Source organism: Heptranchias perlo, chromosome 37 (genome assembly GCF_035084215.1).
Source record: "Heptranchias perlo isolate sHepPer1 chromosome 37, sHepPer1.hap1, whole genome shotgun sequence".
Lineage (NCBI taxonomy): Eukaryota > Metazoa > Chordata > Chondrichthyes > Hexanchiformes > Hexanchidae > Heptranchias > Heptranchias perlo.
In genome coordinates this window covers 11,544,156-11,566,153 of record NC_090361.1, presented here as the reverse complement: position 1 = coordinate 11,566,153, position 21,998 = coordinate 11,544,156, and the positions used below count along the sequence as shown (strand labels likewise).

At 45.9% G+C, this 21,998-nt stretch overlaps 1 protein-coding gene across 1 annotated transcript in view; it reads left to right on the top strand.

Annotated features, from left to right (window-relative positions):
• The window catches only part of LOC137304247 (adhesion G protein-coupled receptor E2-like), a 46,858-nt gene extending 26,542 nt beyond the window's left edge, over nucleotides 1-20,316 (top strand). The window contains exons 11-17 of the mRNA XM_067972801.1: nucleotides 636-835; nucleotides 1,564-1,734; nucleotides 5,702-5,899; nucleotides 6,579-6,811; nucleotides 9,066-9,132; nucleotides 10,271-10,362; nucleotides 17,546-20,316. Coding sequence (XP_067828902.1) covers nucleotides 636-835; nucleotides 1,564-1,734; nucleotides 5,702-5,899; nucleotides 6,579-6,811; nucleotides 9,066-9,132; nucleotides 10,271-10,362; nucleotides 17,546-17,591 — 1,007 coding nt within the window. The 3' untranslated portion in view covers nucleotides 17,592-20,316. The remainder of the gene's footprint in view (nucleotides 1-635; nucleotides 836-1,563; nucleotides 1,735-5,701; nucleotides 5,900-6,578; nucleotides 6,812-9,065; nucleotides 9,133-10,270; nucleotides 10,363-17,545) is intronic.
• Nucleotides 20,317-21,998: the final 1,682 nt, after the last annotated feature.

The window sequence follows — 21,998 nt, the reverse complement described above, 5'->3', positions numbered from 1 at the left end:
GATTCCAAAAACGTATCGATTTCAGCCTTGAGTGTACTCAATGACTCAGTATCCCCAGCCCTCTGGGGAAGAGAATTCCTAAGGACCTTAAAGAGGTGCACAAGGTATTAAATGTCATGGATAGGGTAAATAAGAGCACTGCTTCAGGGCTTGCCTGGATACTAGAATAAGGGGATACAGGTTGAAACTGGTGAAAGGAAAGTTGAGGACAGACACCTGGAAGAACTTCTGCAGCCGGAGTGATTAACACTCGGAATGATCTTCTAGGTTGTGTGATGGAGGGAAAAATCTTCGACTCATTAATGATGCAATCAGATGACCTGATGGAAGGGAATGTAGGTCTTCTAACTGGACGGATGAGCTGAAACAAATGGCCTGTCTAATCTGGGATCCTGGTATTCCTTACTGTCATTATTGCATTTCACAGTCGGCTGCCCTCCAATCCTCTGTCACTAACCAAATGTTTCTGTGTCTTGCGAATGTCCACAAATCCAACTGGATTTAGCAGCGACCTTTTCTGGGAAGCTGGTCGTGACCTGCGTCCGGTTCTGCAGCAGGAGTTACGTCTATTTTACAGCCATCGTGTGCCCTACGGATTTCACGCCAGCATTAGTAACGTTTAACATTCCCTCCAGTGACAGGTTTTGCTGCTGTGGCTTTGATCGCCTACAACAACATGGATTCCATTCTCATTGGGAGCGTTTTCAACCTCAGCACCAGTGGTGGAAAACTGAGGCCATTTCGATTGATCTCAAATGTAGTTTCAGCCGCGATAAGTAACAGAGACAGCCGTGGACTCGACCCGACAGTGAACATCACTTTCAGACACAAAGAGGTTTGTAAAGAGTTGTGCCAGTTTGGTGTACAGTTTGTAACAGATTGGGTCGCTGGCCCCCTCCCAGTCTCACAATGATATCCGTGCACTGAAACAGCGGCACTGGGTTTTAGGACTAACCAGGTATTTCCGTCCAGTGAGGCAATTTAATGAAACAGCGGAAAGATCGCCGGGCTGAGAATGAGTTCAGCCTGTTAGCCTTGTTATGTCACGTAACATTATGTCACATATGGGCCACCTGAAGTTGGCTGTGAGAGACAACAGCTCATTTACGATGCAGGAAAACATAAATAAATGGAAGCAATTTAGTTCTTCTTAATAGAGTTTGTGAAAATTGGGCCCACCCCCCTCAGTTTAATCTCCTCTTTGAAGATCATGATTCTTGGATGTAGCCTTCCCTTCCTTCACTCAATCGTCTATTCCTTATGTGTGAAGGTAGACAATGTCTGCAGCTTACTCACTGGTGGAGAGGATCGCAGTTGATCCTTGAACCTGCTCTCACCCATTGTCCACTCACACAGGCTGAGATGGTTGAAGACCAGCAACTGGTGCCTCGGCTGGGATTCAGCACAGACCCCGAGTTGAGCCTGGTTCATTCTCTTCTGTGTGACTCAGTACCAGACTTGGCATTGCCTTTTCCCACTGAGTGTTACACACGCGATCTATTTGCTCAGTTACAGCTGGACCGGTAACTGCAGAGGATAAAATGAAATCCTTGCTCTCCACAGGAAGCTAACGGTGATGGGACAAAACATTGCGTCCACTGGAATTACGCAGCTGGGAAAAGTTATTGGTCTCCCAATGGGTGCAGTGTGGCAGATTCCAATGGAACGCACACCCAGTGTCGATGCAATCACTTCTCCAGCCTTGCTCTTCTGATGACTCCTTTTGACTGGCAGGTATAAATGTTTATTCATTAATTTTCTTCACAGTTAATACTGGATTCATAACAACTAGTCACAACAGCGTTGATGGTTAATGTAGGCACTGAATGTTGTAGTAGTCGGTGAGGTACAACAGTCAAATGTTACGTTGCAATGAAAGTTCCTAGACTGCGGGATTTAGAACCATCTGGCTGAAGAACCATGGCCCATAATGCAGGACAGTATCAAGGCTGCAAATAGTGGGAGAGAAGAAGGTTTGAATCAAGAAGCAGTGATGAAGTGACACTAAGATTGGATTTTAAAAGCCTGCAGGTTGTAGGATGAAGGGAAGACTGAAGGAGGTAGCGAGTGAGTAGGTTATGTGTTGGGAAAAGCTCCCCAGATATGGAAACAGTAGTCAAGGCTTGTATGGGCTCGGGATTTGTGGTGAATTTAAGGGAATGTGTTTAGCATGAAAGGAGAGTTCAAGCTTCTTGGAGGCAGCTTTAGCAATGGAGAAGATGTTGGAGATCAAGTTAAGGATTAGAGAAGACAGTGAGGCCTAGAACGTCTATAGATGAAGCAGGACTAAAGGTGGAGTCAGAGGTGGAGCTAAGGGGTGGACTTGCATATCATGTAAATGTGTGCCATTCACAAGCATTTAGCAAGATCAGTGACCATACTTACTGCAGACAATTACCCACATCAGTGGAGAACTTAATTATCACTGTACATGTGTTGTCACTGACAGAAGCATTCAGTGCCACAGCTTAATCTCACGCAAAGGACAACACCTCTGAAACACAGCGTTCCCTCACCACTGCTCAGAAGTGTTAGCCTAGAGTGGGGTTTGAACCTACGACCTTTCGACAACAAAAAGATTTTTCTTTAACGTGGAAAAAGACATCCCAGGTGCTTCACGGAAGTGTAATCAGACAAAAATGAACGCCAAGCCAAGGAAGGGGATATTGGGGGTTGATTGAAAGCTTGGTCAAAGAGGTGTGTTTTAAGGAGGGTCTTAAAAGAGGAGAGGGAGGTGGAGAGGTTTAGGGAGGGAACTCCAAAGCGCACGGTCTAGACAGCTAAAGGCACGGCCACCAATAGTTGGGCAAAGGGAGGGGGGATGCACAAAAGGACGGGGCCAGAAGATCGTAGAGTTCAGGAGGAGGGTGTTGTAGGGCTGGAAGAGGTTACAGAGATAGAGAGGGACAAGTCTTGGAAGGGATTGAAACATGAGGATGAGAATTTTAAATTGGAGGTGTGGTTGGGGTGGTGGGGCGGCGGTGGGGAGCAGCGGCCAATGGAAGTCAGCAAAGATGGGTGGTGGGTGAGTGGGACTTGGTGCTGGATGGAAGAGTTTGCAGAGGCTAGACGAAGGGAGGCCAGTCAGGAGAGCATTGGAATAGTCAGAGGTGATAAAGGCAGTCACGAAAGTGCAACTAACTGAGCCAAGCTGACACTTGAGTTAGACTGCAAGTAAGTGTTTGGTATTGAAAGAACAAATACAAGCATTGTGCAGCAGTAACCGAGCATCACTGTGTCTCTACGTGTCTACATGCCAAGGTTTCCTCTGCGCTGTATAGAGTATATTCAACCGGGATCCATTACCAGCATGGAGCCATAGTGGGCAGGAACATGGTCGTAGAATCACTCTATAGTGTTAAAAGAACTATCACTGTCTTGTTCGCCATCTAGTGAGGGAAGCAGACGCTCAGTGAATTTCCCCTTATGCTAACTGGACCAGCCAGATCCACACCGTGGCTATAAGAGCAGGGGAAAGGCTGGATAATCAGTGATGAGTGGCTCACCTCTGACCTCTCCACCATCTACAAGGCTCAAGTCAGGAGCGTGATAAGTTACTTAGGAACATAAGAACAGGAGTAGGCCATTCAGTCTGTTCCGCCATTCAATTAGATCATGGCTCTCTCTATCTTAACTCCATCTTCTGTAACCTTGCCTAACAAAAATCAGTTTTGACATTTTCAATTGTCCTCCAGCCTCAACAGCTTTTTGGGGGAGAGAGTTCTAGATTTCCACTACGCTTTGTCTGAAGAAGTGCTTCCTGACATCACCCCTTGAGTGGCCTGGCTCTAATTTTAAGGTTATGCTCCCTTGTTCTGGACTCCCCCCACCAGAAGATATAGTTTCTCTCTATCCACCCTATCAACTCCTTCATTCAACTTAAACACCACAATTAGATCAGCCCATAATCTTCTATACTCAAGGCAATACAAGCCAAGTCTATGCAACCTGTCCTCATAATCTAGCCCCAGGTATCATTTTGGTACTTAAAACTCACTTGAATGGTTGCAGCTGCAGCAACACTCAAAGAAAGCTTGACACCATCCAGGACAACGTAGTTCACTTGTTCGGTGCAAATGCAATCCAATTCAGTGTCCACCCCTTCCACGGTTGTCACACTGTGTGGCTGGTTATATATTATCTACAAAATGCACTGCAGCAACTCACCATGATTACTTTGCAGCACCTACCTCCCCAGAACCTGTACCACCAAGAAGGACAAGAGCAGCAGTGTCACAGAAAACCATCACCTTCAAGGTGCCCTCTGAGTCAAACCACCCTGACTTGGACATCTGTCACCGGGTCAATATCATAGAATTTCCAACCTGACACCATTGAGGGAGCAGCATCACCACAGGTTCAAGGAGAAGGCCCACCATTACCTTATCAGGACAACTAGGGATGGTCAATAAATGCAACCTTACCAACATTTCCCATGTCCCAAGAACAAATTTTAAAAAGGAACAAAATTGTAAACCAGTTCATAAAGAACCCACTTATATTTTTCCACTGCTTAACACATAGAGGAAAGAAAAAAAAGGTATCAGGCTTGACTCATTGGTTGTGGGTTCAAGCCCCAGTCCAGAGACTTGAGCACATAATCTAGGCTGATACTTTAGTGCAGTACTGAGACTGCTGCACTGTTGGATGAGACAAGGCTCTGTATGCTATCTCAGGTGGACATAAAAGGTCCTATGTGTTTGATTTTATATCAGATCAGGACTTATACTCTAGCTCCTGTGTCCCTTCTTCTTATCCTTAATTAACAGATTTGAGAACTTGTGAGTTAGTAATATATCTGACAGATGTTTATTAGTTAAAGGCAGCACACTGAGTAGTACATGCAAGCAATACCTCTATATACTCACAAGTAGGATACCCATCAGGGATTGTTCGAGTTTACATCTTACCAGTCAGTTTGCAATCTTGAATCTCACCGAGGGTATGTTGCATTCCACATTTATACTGTTACTATTACCATACCTACTTTGGTCACGGGATATGGTCCCATGTGTTACTCCTTTGTTTAACACTGACCTACACTGATTCTGTCCAGTTTCCTTATCTCCAGGCCTCTGAACCATGTTTCCTTTACATTATTTTGCTGAACACTTTTCAAAACTTGCCCTTCAGGTCTGGGTCTGTCTGTCAATTGTACATTGGCCCTTACTCTATCTTAGTTATGTGATATAAGTTCCATCTAAGTTAAGCATTCTATTATCTCTAATTACATTCATCGAGTACTATGGTTAGTTACATTTATGCCCATTGCGTTTAATTCTGCTTTCATGTCTACTCTTGCTCAAGCAGCCTGTTCTGTATATACATCAGAATTCAGCCAGTCTCTCTCTCTCTCTCTACACTCACTGCAGCTCCCCATACTAACTAACCTATGATGTGCTTTACCTATGTCAGGCTGTTAACTTATTATATTATACAGTTTCGTACACGATGCCACTATTTGAAGAAGAGCAGGAGAGGTGTCCTGGGCCAACATTTACCCCTCAACCAACACCAAAAAAAAACAGATTATCTGATCGTTTACCTCATTGGTGTTTGTGGGATCTTGCTGTGCCCAAATTGGCTGCTGCGTTTCCTACATTACAACAGTGCCTACTCTCCAGCAGTATCTCATTCGCTATGGAGTGCTTTGGGCTTTTATGAAAGACACTATATAAATGCAAGCTTTTTCTTTCTGCAGGGTGATCCCCTTGCTTTGACAATAATTACATCTGTTGGGATTCCCGTATCGCTGGTGTGTCTCGGAATCACCATTGTGACATTTGCCTTCCGCTCCAGTTTTAAAAATGCCATAAATGCCACCCACGTCCATCTGTGCGCGAGTCTCTTCCTGGCAGAGTTGCTCTTCATAACAGGGATCGACAGAAACGGAAACCGGGTGAGAAACCCCTCCACAGTCAGCAGCACACGATATTTTGTGTGCATGTCTAAGTATATTTGTCTGTGTGTGTGTATACCTATATATGTCAATGTCTGTCATGTGCATCTATGTGCGTGTCTGTGTGTATGTTTGTGAGCACGTTTGAGTGGAAGTGTGTCTGGAACGGTGTGGATCAACACTTGTCTCTTGTGCAATGCCCGACTTCCTTCACCCCACTATAGGCCTCCAGCTGTCTAGGCCCTAAGCTCTGGAATTCCCTCCCTAGACCTCTCCGCCTCTCCCCGTCTCTCCTCCTTTAAGACGCTCCTTATAACCTACCTCTTTGACCAACCTCTTGGTCGCCTGTCCTAATATCTCCTTATGTGGCTCAGTGTCAAATTTTGTTTGATAATCGCTCCTGCTAAGCTGTTGACTGGAAAAACCAGCTGAGCCACCAGGGAGCATTAGTCTGGAGTAAAACACTGACTGCGGTTTTCAGTCTGTTGAGGGAACCATTGCTCCTCAGTTACAGATATGCTCAAATGTGCTGAAGGTTTGGCCAATTATTGTGTCGCACTGCTGAAATCCTTGGGTCAATAAATCACTGTTTCACTAACTGGGTGAATATTTGTACATTTTGTATTTTCCATGTATTTGAAGCTGCGAAGGGCTCTCATGGTGTTTCTTATTGTTTCAGGTTGTGTGTGGGATTGTAGCAGGATTTTTACACTACTTGTTCCTGGCAGCGTTTGTTTGGATGTTTCTGGAAGGAGTCCAGCTATATCTCATGGTCAGAAACATCAGGAAATTGAGGGCTTCCCATTCAGGGAAAATTGAGAAGTACATGTCCCTCTGTGGCTACGGCACCCCTGCAGTAATCGTGGTCATTTCTGCTGCAGTGTATCCCGATGGCTATGGGTCACCCAGGCAGTAAGTCACGTGTCATGTTTTTCCAACCGTACAATGTAAATTGTGGCCTTGCAGTTAAACTCAAGTCATTTCTCCCACCGGTGGAATCCAAACTTCTTTCTCTAAATTGTAACCTTTCCTGCTTTTCTCAATAATTATACAGTTCATGTTCCTCTCAACTATCCTCTCATTTTCTCCTCTCCTTGTCCCTCACCCTTTCTCTCCCCTCCCCTTACCTTCTCTCCCCGCCCCTTGTCTCCTCCCCTTACTTCCTCTCCTTTCTCTTTCTCTCATCTGCCCCCTTTTCATCTCTCCTCTCTTCTCACCTCTCCTCCCTCCTCACCTTTCCTCTCTCCTCCACTTCCCTTCTCTCCTCTCTCCTGTCCGCTTCCTCCCTTTCATCTCCCCTCATCTACTCTCCTCTCTTCTTTCCTTTCCTTTTCTCCTCCATCCTCTCCTCCCCTCGCCAATCTCCCCACTCTTCCTGGTCAGCAATCAGGAATGGGATCCTGGCTGATTTCCCCCTTCCCTAACCCAGCAATTGTAGTTCCTCTCCCAGCCAGATCAGCACGTATCAGGGACCTCCCTGAACTCTGTGGCTCAGGTCCACATCAGGCGGTGCACTTACCAATATAGCTACTGAGTGCCTACACAGGGGGAGAAATATGTATTTCATAGAATCATAGAGCACAGAAGGAGGCCATTCGGCCTATCGTGCCTGTGCCAGCTCTTTGAAAGAGTTATCCAATTAGTCCCACTCCCCTGCTCTTTCTCCATAGCCTTGCATATTTTTCTTATTCAAGTATCCAATTCCCTTTTGAAAGTTACTATTGAATCTGTTTTCACCACCTTTTCAGGCAGTGCATTCCAGATCATAATAACTCACATTTATAATATTCACCCTTTATCAAATGAATTTCCGATGTTTGTCAGCCTCCGACAAGGTTTGGGGGGAGGGGGTAGAGGTGTCAGGCATAAATGAAGAGAAAGGAAACCCAGAGTAGAGCGACAAAACAGATTCTGTGGGCAAGTGAAGGAGGGGTGGAGCACGTGACCTCTTGTTTGAGGACTGGCTGGATGGACAGGCAGGTCCATGAGGTGGATGTGACGAGGATTGTCCAATTTGACACTAAAGGGCACTCTCCCCAGAGGATGTTAGGGCAGCAGCTGGTAAGCAGGGTCAACGCTGTGTACACTACCTGCAAGAGCTGGGAACAAATGGAGAAGAAGACAGGACATTTAATGGAACCTGGTGAGGAAGCAACACCCAACATGTCCCACGTCCCATAGACGGCCCAAAGATTGCTCGCTGCAAAGTGTTGCCTGTTCCATGACTAATGCTCAATCATGTCAAGCCCTCTCGCGGCCTTGCAACCTGTTCTTTGTCAGAAAGGAATAGAGAAAGAGAGAAAGAAAGAAAGAGAGAAAGAAAGAGCGAGAGAGTGAGAAAAAAAGGGAGAGAGAGAAAGGAAGAGAGAAAGAAAGAAAGCTGGCTCAGAAAGGAATAAAGAAAGAGATAAACAAAGAGAGAAAGAAAGAGAGAACGATAGAAAGAATGAAAGAAAGAAAGAGCGGGAGAGAGAGGGGAAAGAAGAGAGAAAGCTTGTTCTTTGTCCGAAAGGAATAAAGAAAGAAATCAACAAAGAGAGATAGAAAGAAAGAGAGAGGAAGAAAGAAAGCTGGATTAGAAAGGAATAAAGAAAGAGATAAACAAAGAGAGAAAGAAATTGAGAAAGAGAGAGAGAGAAAAACAGACTTGCATTTATATAGCAGCGATTACAACCTCAGAATGTCCCTCAGCACTGTGCTGAAGTGTCAGCCTGGATTTTGTGCTCAAGTCTCTGGAGGGGGACTTGAACCCACGACCTTCTGACTCAGAGGCGAGAGTGATACTGACTGACACAGATGAGAACCAAAACCCTTGTTAGTGTCTTCCATTCGCGCGGTAGAAAAACGTGAGCTTCACGCACCACAGAACAGGGCCTGTGAATAACCAGGGGCAGCGTGTTCAAAAACCCACTCTGGACCCAAGGACTCTGCCCCTGGTTTCCCTCCTCCTCTGCCTTTGGGGCATTCCCGTGAAACCGCCTCGTGGGGATAGAATTCTAACCCCTTGGCTTGTTAATTTCTGCATTTGAGGGGTGAAGGCCTCCGAAATGTCAGTCTATTACCTGCAAACGCAAGGAACATATTATAATCCAATCAAATCGCGGGTCGTGCACTCTTGTGTGACTCATTGTTCCCGGCCGATTTACTTTCTTCAATTAACTTCCAGCTGCTGGATCTCCAAATGCAGAGGATTCGTCTGGAGCTTCCTGGGGCCTGTCTATGTGATAATTGGGGTAATTTTTATATTATATCGAGAGTCTGTTGTTTTATTTGAGATCGATTGTATTTAATGATTATGTTTTAAACATGAGCAAAGAAAACTCCTGCTCTGTTTATGTACTCAACTCCACCCCCATGTACAGAAATTAGAGAGTTCCCCTCACATGTACTCCACAGTCTCTCTCTCCCCCATAGCTTCTCACCCCCCACAGCCTCTCTCACCACCCCCCCGACAACAGCCTCTCTCCCACCCACAGCCTATCGCTCCCCAATAGCCTCTCTCCCCCAGCCTCTCTCCCCCCAGTCTCTCTCCCCCCAGTCTCTCTCCCCATAGCCTCTTTTCCCCCTAGCCTCTCTCCCCCCAGACTCTCTCCCCATAGCCTCTCTCCCCCAGCCTCTCTCCCCCCAGTCTCTCTCCCCCCAGACTCTCTCCCCATAGCCTCTTTTCCCCCTAGCCTCTCTCCCCCCAGACTCTCTCCCCATAGCCTCTCTCCCCCAGCCTCTCTCCCCCCAGTCTCTCTCCCCCTAGTCTCTCTCCCCTTTTAGCCTCTCTGTCCCCTGTAGCCTCTCTCTCCCATAGCCTCTCTCCCCCATAGGCTCTCTCCTCCACCTGCTCTCTCCCCGATTGCCTCTCTCCCCCCGATTGCCTCTCTCCCCCCAATTGCCTCTCTCCCCCCGATTGCCTCTCTCCCCCAGCCTCTCTCCCCATAGCCTCTTCTCCCCCTAGCTTCTCTCCCCCCTAGCCTCTCTCCCCATAGCTTCTCTCCCCCCTAGTCTCTCTCCCCACTCGCCTCTCTCCCCCTGGCCTCTCTCCCCCCCCGTCTTTCTCCCCTTGTAGCCTCTCTGCCCCCTGTAGCCTCTCTGTCCCCCATAGCCTCTCTCCTCTGTAGCCTCTACCCCACATCATTTGTCTCTCCCCCACAGATGCTCCCTCCCTTTGTATCACAAACCAGTCCCTTCAGAGAAGAAAAAAGGAAAAAATATCAGAAAAAGAAAGAAAATATTGGTGACAGTTTGAAAGTCCACCATTTTGTGATGTGAGCATCACCTGACGAATCATGGATTTAAAAGCTAAAAACAGGCTGATTCCAGATATAATCCTCCAGAATCTGTTGATGTTCAGTCAACACATGACTTCAAATCTTCCAACAGATCAACTCCGTTCTGTTCTTCACAATCCTCTGGATATTGAAAAAAGAAATTTCCAAACGTGACACTCAAGTTTCTAAACTTCAGGGCACGAGGTGAGTGTTACCACATCCAGGACTTTACAGAAACTTTTGGAACAGATAAATATCTTGAAGTTTAATCGAAAGATTCATAAAAGGAAAATATGGGGAAAGAGCCAGGGGAGTGGGACTAATTGGATAGCTCTTTCAAAGAGCCGGCACAGGCATGATGGGCTGAATGGCCTCCTTCTATGCGGTATGCTTCTATAAGGTTTACATAGCTACATCAAAATGGTGAGCGTTATTTAAAGGGAAGATTAAAAATTTGACTACTAATTTAAACTCTGATCAGTAAAGTCAATGTGCAGATCAGAAATCATAACGATTACAGTCACAGTGCTGTTAGTGAGTTTGTCAGTTAGGTGCCAATTAGGGGCATCATGTGGTGGTCACACATCCACTGGGAACTGCAGAAATTCCCATAGCTCATTTCATGGCAGATTCTTACAGCCTGAAGACTTTCCTTCATTGCCTTGGGCTCAACTTGAAATCGTCACAAAGGTGAAAGGTCAGTGTCCAAAAGTGAAAAGCCAGAGTCCAAAGGGCCAAAGGCCAAAGGCCAAGGTCTAACTTGCCCTGGTGCCAACGCTCAGTGGTAGCACTCTTGGCTCTGAGTCAGATGGTCATGGGTTCCAGCTTTAACCCTTGACCCCATAACCTAGACCGACAGTTAAGTACAGTTCTGAGGGAGTGCAGCACTGTCAGAGGTACCATCTTTCAGCAACTTCGGACAAGACACACCACATTGCTCCAGTGGTTAGGTTCTATCTTGTTGGAGATGGTCATCACCTGGCACTTGTGTAACGTGAATGTTACTTGCCCTTAACAGCCCAAGCCTGGATGTTGTCCAGGTCTTGCTGCATGTGGGCATGGACGTCTTCATTATCTGAGGAATTGCGAATGGAGCTGAACACTGTGCAATCATCAGTGAATAGCCCCATTTCTGACCTAATGATGGAGGGAAGGTCATTGATGAAGCAGCTGAAGATTGTTGGGCCAAGAATGCTGCCCTGAGGAACTCCTGCAGGGTTGACCTGGGACTGAGATGATTGGCCTCCAACAACCACAACCATCTTCCTTTATACCAGGTATAACTGCAGGCATTGGAGAGTTTTCCCCCTCCTTCCCATTGACCAGTTTTATTAGGGCTCCTTGGTGCCACACTCGGTCAAATGATGGCTTGATGTCAAGGGCAGTCACTCTCACCTCACTTCTGGAATTCAGCTCTTGTGTCCATGTTTGGACCAAGACTGTAATAAGGTCTGGAGCTGAGAGGTCCTGGCGGAACCCAAACTGAGCATCAGTGAGCAGGTTATTTGTGAGTAAGTGCTGCTTGATAGCACTGTCGACAACACCTTCCATCACTTTGCTGATGATTGAGATGGGGCAGTAATTGGCCGGTTTGGATTTGTTCTTTTTTTTGTGGACAGGACATACCTGGGCAATTTTTCACATTGTTGGGTAGATACCAGTGTTGTAACTGTACTGGAACAACTTAGTTTGGGTGCGGCTAGTTCTGGAGCACAGATATTTCGCAGTACAATTGAATGCTGTTGGGACCCGCAGCCTTTGCTGAGTCCCATGCACTCAGCAGTTTCTTGATATCATGTGGAGTGAATCAAATTGGCTGAAGACTGGAATCTGTGATGGTGGGGACCTCAGGAGGAGCCGAGAAGGATCATCCACTCAGCACAGCTGGCTGAAGATTGTCCCGAACACTGCAGCCTTGTCTTTTGCACTCACGTGCTGGGCTCCACCTTGGTTGAGGATCGGGATGTTCATGGAGCCTCCCCCTCCCGTTAGTTGTTTAATTGTCCACCACCATTCGTGACTGGATGTGGCAGGACCGCAGAGCTTTGATCTGATCCATTGGTTGTGGGATCGCTCAGCTCTGTCTATAGCATGCTGCTTCCGCTGTTTAGTATGCACGTAGTCCTGTGATGTAGCTTCACCAGATTGGTGCTGCTCCTGGCATGCTCTCTGGCTTGATGGTGATGGAAGAGTGAGGGATATGCCGGGCCATGAGGTTATAGATTGTGCTGGTATAGAATTCTGCTGTTGCTAATGGCCCACAGCGCCTCATGGATGCCCAGTTTAGAACTGCTAGATCTGTTCTTATTCTATCCCACTTAGCACGGTAGTAGCGCCACATGACACGATGGAGGGTGTCCTCAGTGTGAAGACGGGACTTGGTCTCCACAAGGACTGTGCGGTGGTCACTCCTACAATGCTGTCATGGACAGACACATCTGCGACAGGTAGATTGGTGAGGACGAGGTCAAGTAAGTTATTCCCTCATGTTGGCTCTCACCACCTGTCGCAAGCCCAGTCTTCACGCCTCGGCCGGCTCAGACAATGGTGGCACTACCGAGCCACTCTTGGTGATGGACATTGAAGTCCTCCTTGTGCCCTTGCTACCCACAGTGCGGTATCTCACCGGTCTCTCCTCGTTGCAGGATGCTGACGTTTAAAGCCATTGCGCAGGTGTTTATCCTGGGCTGTACCTGGATTCTCGGGTTGTTCCACTTTCAGGAGGAAACCGTGGCGATGGCCTATTTATTCACCATCGTCAACAGTTTCCAGGGCACCTTCATCTTCATCATCCTGTGTGTGTTAAATCCCAAGGTAGGGAATATTGTCTCGTTTGATCACAAAGTGACTGTTTTAAGCTAATGGGACAGGTATCATGTTGTGGAATCGACGTCCTTTCTCCGTTTTTCCTCTCCCTCCTTCTCCTGACAGAGCCAGTGATTACTGAGGTTTGGTTCCATGAATGCTCTCATGGACTTTGTCTGAGTGGTCACTCTTCAGGTGCGAGTCTAGACAGCGAATGTAGGCACAGTATTGGAGCAACAGCGACTAACTCTGTCCTTCAGGCTGGCATCACTGAATAGTGATCATGTGGAGATGCCGGTGATGGACTGGGGTTGACAATTGTAAACAATTTTGACAATTGTAAACAATTTTACAACACCAAGTTATAGTCCAGCAATTTTATTTTAAATTGTGAATTTAAAATAAAATTGCTGGACTATAACTTGGTGTTGTAAAATTGTTTACAATTGAATAGTGATCAGGAGCGGGAGCCCTGGCCGATTGCTTCCCCTCCCTTTCTAACCCTAGGACACTGAGGCCAACAGTGAAACCCCAATTTGTGCTCCGTCTGTGATCAGCAGACCAGAGTTCGAATCTGGGACCTTCTGCAATAAACATTCTTTCAACAAGTCACAGGCGGTATTGAGTGTGACACCGAGTTTTATTCTTATATCATACAGACATCTCCAACCTTTTGTAAAGCATTCAGTTATAAAATGGGCATCTCACAGAGGAGATCTGCAATAAGCAGAGAAAGTGTAATTCACCGCAGGAAATATCAGTCAGAGTTTTAACCCGCGATAAATAAGGAAAGACTTGCATTTATATAGCGTCTTTCACGACCTCAGGATGTCCCAAACCACTTCACAGCCAATGAAATACATTTGAAGTGTAGTCATTGTTGTAATGTAGGAAATGCGGCAGCCAATTTGTGCACAGCAAGATCCCACAAACAGCAATAATGGCCAGATCTGTTTTAGTGATGTTGGTTGAGGGATAAACATTGTCCAGGGCACCAGGAGAACTCCCCCTGCTTTTCTTCAAATAGCAGCTATCAGATCTTTTATGTCCATCTGAGAGGGCAGACAGGGCCTCAGTTTAATGTCTCATCCAAAAGACAGCACCTCCGACAGTACCGCACTCCCTCAGTACTGCACTAGAGTGTCAGCTGAGATTATGGGCACAAGTCCCTGGAGTGGGGCTTGCACCCACAATCTTCTAACTCAGAGGCGAGAGTGCGACCAACCGAGCCACGGCTGACACCTGTGAGTAATGAATGTATTTAAATTCCATGTAATTTATACCCAGAGCAGGTTAACTCAGAACAATAATAATATGACAAGGTCACAGGTTCAGCGTGAAATTCTAATTGTTCGCATTCGGTTACAAGTCTCCAGATTACTGACTTTGTGTTGTATCTCACCTTAAGGTGAGGGCCGAATACCGGCAATGGTATGGCAGGACGTGCAGGGCAAAGGACACGCCAGCTTCACAGAAAGATAAAGCCACCATTCTGACAATGACCGCCGTGTCGGTAAGTGGGACTCGGCTGATATCATGGAATCGTACGGCACAGAAGGAGGTCATTCGGCCCATCGTGCCTGAGCCGGCTCTTTGTAAAAGCAGTCCAATTAGTCCTACTCCCCTGCTCATTCCCCTAATCCCTGAAAACTTTTCCTTCACAAGTATTTATCCAGTTCCCTTTTGAAAGTTACTATTGAATCTGCTTCCACCGCCCTTTCAAGCAGTGCGTTCCAGATCGTAACAACTCGCTGTGTAAAAAAAAAACTCCTCATCTCCCCCCTGGTTCTTTTGCCAATTGTCTTAAATGTGTCCTCTGGTTACCGACCCTCCTGCCAGTGGAAACTGTCTCTCCCCACTTACTCTATCAAAACCCCTCGTAACTTTGAGCACTTCTATTAAATCTCCCATTAACGTTCTCTGCTCTAAGGCGAACAATCCCAGCTCCTCTAGTCAAAAATAGTCAAATTCTCAAGCTGCCATGCTGGATTTGAACTCACGTGCTCTGGATTATTAGTCCAGTAACATTACCACTACCGTGGCCTATATCCATCTGCATTCTGCTAGTGGCAGAATTGTCACATCAGTGGTGGCTCTTGGGGAGTAAGCCGAAGCACGTCCTTCTATATTCTGACTCTGCTTTCCTCAACTGGCCCTACATCTTCGCTTCACATACCAATCAGCATTGACTTCTGTTACCCATTAGTTTGGTTACAGTGACCCGGTCACTGCGGCTCCTTTACTTCCCTTCTCACCACCTCCAACTGCAGCCTCACTGATAAACCCTCCGGGGGGCAGAAAGGTGACCTGTGATAATAAAAGACCACACTCCGCATCTCAGCAAACTTTCCCCATTGTTGTCTGAAGGTTCTGACTGACCCCACATTTGCTGAAAGTGAAGAATTGTATTTTTTGGGCTGCGTCTGTTCAACATTTTGTTCGAAGTTTGAGTTGCTGAGAAATGTATTTAAAGCATAGAAACGGGCCATTCGGCCCAACTGGTCTGTGCTGGTGTTTATGCTCCACACGAGCCTCCTCCCACCCCTCTTCATCTAATCCTATCAGCATAACCTTCTATTCCTTTCTCTCTCATGTACTTATCTAGTTTCCTCTTAAATGCATCTATGCTATTTGCCTCAACCACTCCATGTGGTAGTGAGTTCCACATTCTCACCTCTTTCTGAGTAAAGAAGTTTCTCCTGAATTCCTTATTGAATTTATTGATGACTATCTTATATTTATGTATTTTTAAAGCTGGTGGTAGAATCTGTAGAGGCAGCAAAGCTTTACATTCTCTGTCACAGTCTTTTTTTCTGTCTCTGTTACAATGATCAGTGACTTTCCAAACGTTTCTGTTTGGTTCTTCCTGAACTGTAAATTTGCTGCCCTACGCACTCTATCTCCTTACATCCCCCTCGCTGTGAGTCAGGAATTTACATGTACTTCCTCCCATGCAGCACACTGCATTAGAATCATCGAATCATAAAGCACAGAAGGAGGCCATTCGGCCCATCGAATCTGTGCCGGCTCTTTGGTAGAGCTATCCCATTCGTCCCACTCCCCTATTCTTTCCCCATAGCCCTGCAAATTTTTTCTGCTCAAATATTTATCCAGTTCCCTTTTGAACGTTATTATTGAATCTGCTTCCACCCCCCTTTCAAGCAACACATTCCAGATCGTAACAACTCACTCCGTAAAAAAAAAATTCTCCTGTCTCCTTTGGTTCTTTGGCCAATTATCTTAAATCTGTGCCCTCTGGTTACCGACCTTTCTGAAAACAGTTTCTCCCTATTTACTCTCTCAAAATCCCTCATACTTTTGAACACCTCTATTAAATCTCCTCTTAACCTTCTCTGCTCCAGATGTGGAGATGCCGATGATGGACTGGGGTTGACAATTGTAAACAATTTTACAACACCAAGTTATAGTCCAGCAATTTTATTTTAAATTCACAAGCTTTCGGAGATTTTCTCCTTCCTCAGGTAAATGTAAACATTTACCTGAGGAAGGAGAAAATCTCCGAAAGCTTGTGAATTTAAAATAAAATTGCTGGACTATAACTTGGTGTTGTAAAATTGTTTACAATTCTCTGCTCCAAGGAGAACAATCACAGTTTCTCTAGTCTCTCCACATAACTGAAGTCCCTCATCCCTGGGACCATTCTAGTAAATCTCTTCTGCACCCTCTCCAAGGCCTCTTTCAGTAGTTTCTCTTCATATTTCAGATTTTTGGCATTCACAATCTTTTCCTTCTCTCGTGGTTTTGAAATTAAGACTCATTCTTTCCCACGACTTCAAAACTGTGGAATTCCTGACCTCCCTCTGTCTTCAGGCTTTGCAAGCCCAAAATTAGGGCCACAATATCAATAAACCCCCCCCTAGTCCTAATAGCGGGTGCGTTGGAATTTACCGCGACTTGCCCGCTTTAGGCGGTGGACGGTAAAAGCAAAAAGTGAAGTAAGCAACATATTAAAAAACCAGGAAATCCCACTTGGCAACTGCTGCCCCTAATTGTTAGCAGTTTCACCCAGGATCTCATCACTGAGGGAATCGCACTTTAACGATCAGCTGATTGAAACTGCTTGAAGACCCGACTTTGCCTGAAATCAGCAGGGCCTTTTAAATGGGTACGTACAGGATAAGTTCTTATTGAACTGCCTGAAATAGTCGGCCCCCTTCAGACCTTATAAGCCGCGCCTTTGTAGTTGACGCCTGTGGCGATGGCGAATGGTTAGCATCATTTGCTCGATATTGGTGGCTGCCCCTGATAAGTGTGGATGGTGTAAGTGGTGGGGACTGTCCCCAGATTTTCCATTTGGTGATATTTTAACGTTGGTGTTGACTCATTTATTTAAATGGATTGACAGTGATTGGGACTTCTAAGCCTGCTACACTTCTGAACTTTGACCTACTGTGCTGTAGGCCTCGGCCCCTCACTCAGTTTCTCATTGTTCCAGTGCTCCCATCTTGTTTCTCTGTATTGTCCTCTCTTCAGACCAAATCCTGTGATCTAAGTTTGCATTCTAGACTGGAGTTAACTCACTGAATATGATCATAAGAATTTCTTTCCCATTTTGATGTAGGGCTCGGAACACTGATGCAACTGTTGTCCTCTCACCTGTTGTGTGACGGAGACCTAACCGATGAACAAGTGAAGATCATCATCCTCTTTGCTGCGGTGATGAGAATGGACTTTTCAAAGAAGTTGGAATTATCCCACACAGAAATACAACAAGGAAACAGGCCATTCAGCCCAACCAGTCCGTGTTGGTGATTACCCTCCACCCCAGCAATCACATTCACCCACCATGTTCCAACACTCCCATCAACACATCCAACCTAATCTTGAAAGTTGCCATAGTTTCTGCCTCAATCACGAACCCTGGAAGTGAATTCCACAGCCTCACAACTCTCTGCATAAAGAAGATTCTCCTGCCTTCTCGTCTAATTCTCTCCCATTTAATCTTGTATCAACGGCCCCTTGTCCTTGACTCCTCAAACACTGGAAACAGTCTGCTTCTATCTAACATGTCCCATCCTTTCATAATTTTAAACGTTTCTATCATATGAACACAGGAGTGGGCCATTCAGCCCCTCGAGCCTGTTCCACCATTCAATCAGATCATGGCTGACCTGTACCTCAACTCCATTTTCCCGCCTTTGCTTCATATCCCTTGATACCCTTACCCCAACAAAAATCTGTCGATCTCAGTCTTGAAAATTTCAATTGTCTCAGTATCCATAGCCTTTTGGGGAAGAGAGTTCCTGATTTCCACTACCCATTGTCTGAAAACGTGCTTCCTGATTCAGTCCTACATGACCGAGCTCTAATTTTAAGATTCACAATCTTAAAGGCTCTATCAGATCACACCTCAGCTGTATTAAATATAATAAAACTGTATTACATTTTTATCTAGTTAGAGATATACAGGGTAAATGTGCTTTCGAAATGGCCCAAGTCAAGATGGAGGCTCTTTGTTTATTAAAATTCAAGGTGGAGACTGGAGCCAAGCTTTCTGTAAGAATGCAGTCGGGTTATTTGATGAGTAAATTAGCTATGATACTGAAGTTTGGTTGTAGCTGTGGATCGATTGGTTGGTCCTCTGAGGTACAATGAGTATTCGAATTTAAACTACGGCACACGCCAATCAGATTCAATTCACTCCACGTGATATCAAGAAGCGGCTGAGGTCACTGGATACAGCAAAGGCTATGGGCCCCGACAACATCCCGGCTGTAGTGCTGAAGATTTGTGCTCCAGAACTAGCCGCGCCTCTAGCCAAGCTGTTCCAGTACAGCTACAACACTGGCATTTACCCGACAATGTGGAAAATTGCCCAGGTATGTCCTGTCCACAAAAAGCAGGACAAATCCAATCTGGCCAATTATCGCCCGATCAGTCCACTCTCAATCATCAGCAAAGTGATGGAAGGTGTCGTCAACAGTGCTATCAAGCGGCACTTACTCACCAATAACCTGCTCACTGATGCTCAGTTTGGGTTCCTCCAGGACCACTCGGCTCCAGACCTCATTACAGCCTTGGTCCAAACATGGACAAAAGAGCTGAATTCCAGAGGTGAGGTGAGAGTGACTGCCCTTGACATCAAGGCAGCATTTGAGCGAGTGTGGCACCAAGGAGCCCTAGTAAAATTGAAGTCAATGGGAATCGGGGGAAAACTCTCCAGTGGCTGGAGTCATACCTAGCACAAAGGAAGATGGTAGTGGTTGTTGGAGGCCAATCATCTCAGCCCCAGGACATTGCTGCAGGAGTTCCTCAGGATAGTGTCCTAGGCCCAACCATCTTCAGCTGCTTCATCAATGACCTTCCCTCCATCATAAGGTCAGAAATGGGGATGTTCGCTGATGATTGCACAGTGTTCAGTTCCATTCGCAACCCCTCAGAAAATGAAGCAGTCCGTGCCCGCATGCAGCAAGACCTGGACAACATCCAGGCTTGGGCTGATAAGTGGCAAGTAACATTCGCGCCAGACAAGTGCCAGGCAATGACCATTTCCAACAAGAGAGAATCTAACCTGCCCTTGACAGTCAACGGCATTACCATCGCTGAATCCCCCACCATCAACATCCTGGGGGTCACCATTGACCAGCTATTGGCTAACAAATCCAGTGCCAGTAATGACAGAGTGCTGCACCGCCGGAGATGTCGTCTTTTGGATGAGACGTTAAACCAAGGCCCCATCTGCCCTCTCAGGTGGATGTAAAAGACCCCACAGCAATATTTCAAAGAAGAGCAGGGGAATCTCCCTGTTGTCTTGGCCAATATTTGTCCCTCAAATAACATCATTAAAATAGATTATCCGATGATGTACCTCATTGCTGTTTGTGGGACCTTGCTGGGCACAAATTCCTTTCTGTGTTTCCTACATTACAACTGTGACTACAATTCTAATGTACTTCATTGGCTGTGCTTTGAGACATCCTGAGGTTGTGAAAGACGCTTTAGAAATGCAAATTCTTTCTTTATCAGATGGTCAGGGAAGTGTTGTTCACACCGTACCCATTTAGGTGTCAGAAAGTTTAGTATCTTAGTGCCTGAACTTTCAGAAGAACTTGTTTGCTCAGCCAAGCAACCACATTTAATTGACAAGCATCAGAGTTTTGTGCTGCCTCAACCACAAAAGAGAGTTAAGATCTGTGTAGTCATTCTCACACGTAACATCCATCAGAGACTCAAGTCAGAAGCAACTGGGGGACAAAACTGCAAGGAATTCAGATTGTCTCTTAGTTCGAAACAATTGGTGTGTTGTGTAGGTCGACTATTACTAGTTTCTTATTGTGCCTTTCTATTTCAGTGTAATTATCTTATTTGTAAATAAATATGATCATTATAGTCTGATAGTGTGGTATTTATTGACTTTCATGGTAGGCAGATTATCTGGTCATTACCACATTGCTGTTTGTGGGATCTTGCTGTGTGCACGTTGGCATCCACGTTTCCTACATTACAACAGTGACTACACTTAAAAGCTACTTCATTGGCTGAAAAGCACTTTGGGACATCATGTGAATGGGAAAGGCACTTTTGAAATAAAAGTCTTTTTTGAAAGACCCATTTCCAACCAATCAAAAGCATAAAGTGTAAGGATTGATCTGATCATTGGAGATACATCTAGCCCAGGGTGTGTTTCGCAGCTCGTGCAGTTACTGTCAACAACACTTGTACATCCTTATCATTTGTGTTCATTACTATGGGTGTCTTTCGCACCAATTTGTTGAAGCAGCAGGAAGTGCGGTCGTCATATTTTAGCAGCTGTGTCAGCCCAGTTACAGGGCGAGCAGGGATTCATCAGACCTTTTGGGCACCAAGAGCTGGCGAGGATCATTGGTGCCCGGTGACTTAAATAAGTCAAATTTTTATTTCATGGGATTCCGGGGTTTCTACTGGTATATTTCCTGATTCTATCCAATTCCATCAAACAGTGGCTTTAATAATGATTAAATGACACAGGCTTGATATGCTCCCTTCCTCTTACTGAGTCATTGGCCTGGATGAGAGCGGGTGGCAAGTTTTTCGGACGTGAAACCCAGGAGTGAAGTGAGCGGGCCGGAATTTGCGACGGCGACTTAACTGAAGCAATAAATTTCTTCTTCCGGGTTTTGCGTCTCCAAGCTGTGCAGCGGGCGTAATCACATGATGGGATCTGAAGCCCACTATTTAAAGGGCCAATGCAAAAACGGATTCACATCGAGCAAGGCCAGCACCCAGATTCACGGATGTTTCCCTTGAAGTGCTGCCGGGTGCAGTGAGGACCAGGAGGGAGGAAGAAACCTAGTTCTGCCACCAAGCTGGAGGTCGCTGAGGAGGTCAATAGCAGGAGCACAGTGCCCAGGACTTCGTTGCAGTGCAGGAAGTGCTTAAATGACCTAACCAGGTCAGTGAAAGTGGGTACAGTTAATAATTCACATACATCCTGTGGTGAACAACACCCCCCTCTCACTCTGTCTTGCCAAGGGTACTCTATCACATCACTCCTTACACCCACTTAAATTTCAACAGCAGCTATCTTTCACTTTCTGAGCACTTCTTCACCTCCCCATTTATCCATCCACCGCTGCCACTCACCCCAATCCTTACGCAATGTGATAGTCATCCTCACCCACTTCACTGCATCCATCGGGTGAGCACGTGACCTTCAGTCACTCACAGGTCCGTTCTTTCGCCTCTTGTAGGGGAAGAGAGCGCAAAACGCAAGGGAGAGGTGGCCCTCCACAAATAGTTCGGCTCACAGATGCAGAGGAGGAGGCCTTGGAGATTAGTGGCACATCTGCATCCCTCTCAATTGGAGATGGAGAGATTGGGAACTTGCAGGTTGCAGAATTTAAACATCTTTCACACGCACGATGACTTTATTTCATCAATGACTGTCTGAACTATGAGAAGACTGAGTATATTGATTAGTAAGATTGGTACTATGCCAGGTCTAATTTATATCACTTTCTTTTGCCTTCCAGGGCATACAAGAAGAATCTGCGGAGATGCATGACCACGATTCCTCAGGGGACCTTATTCCTTCT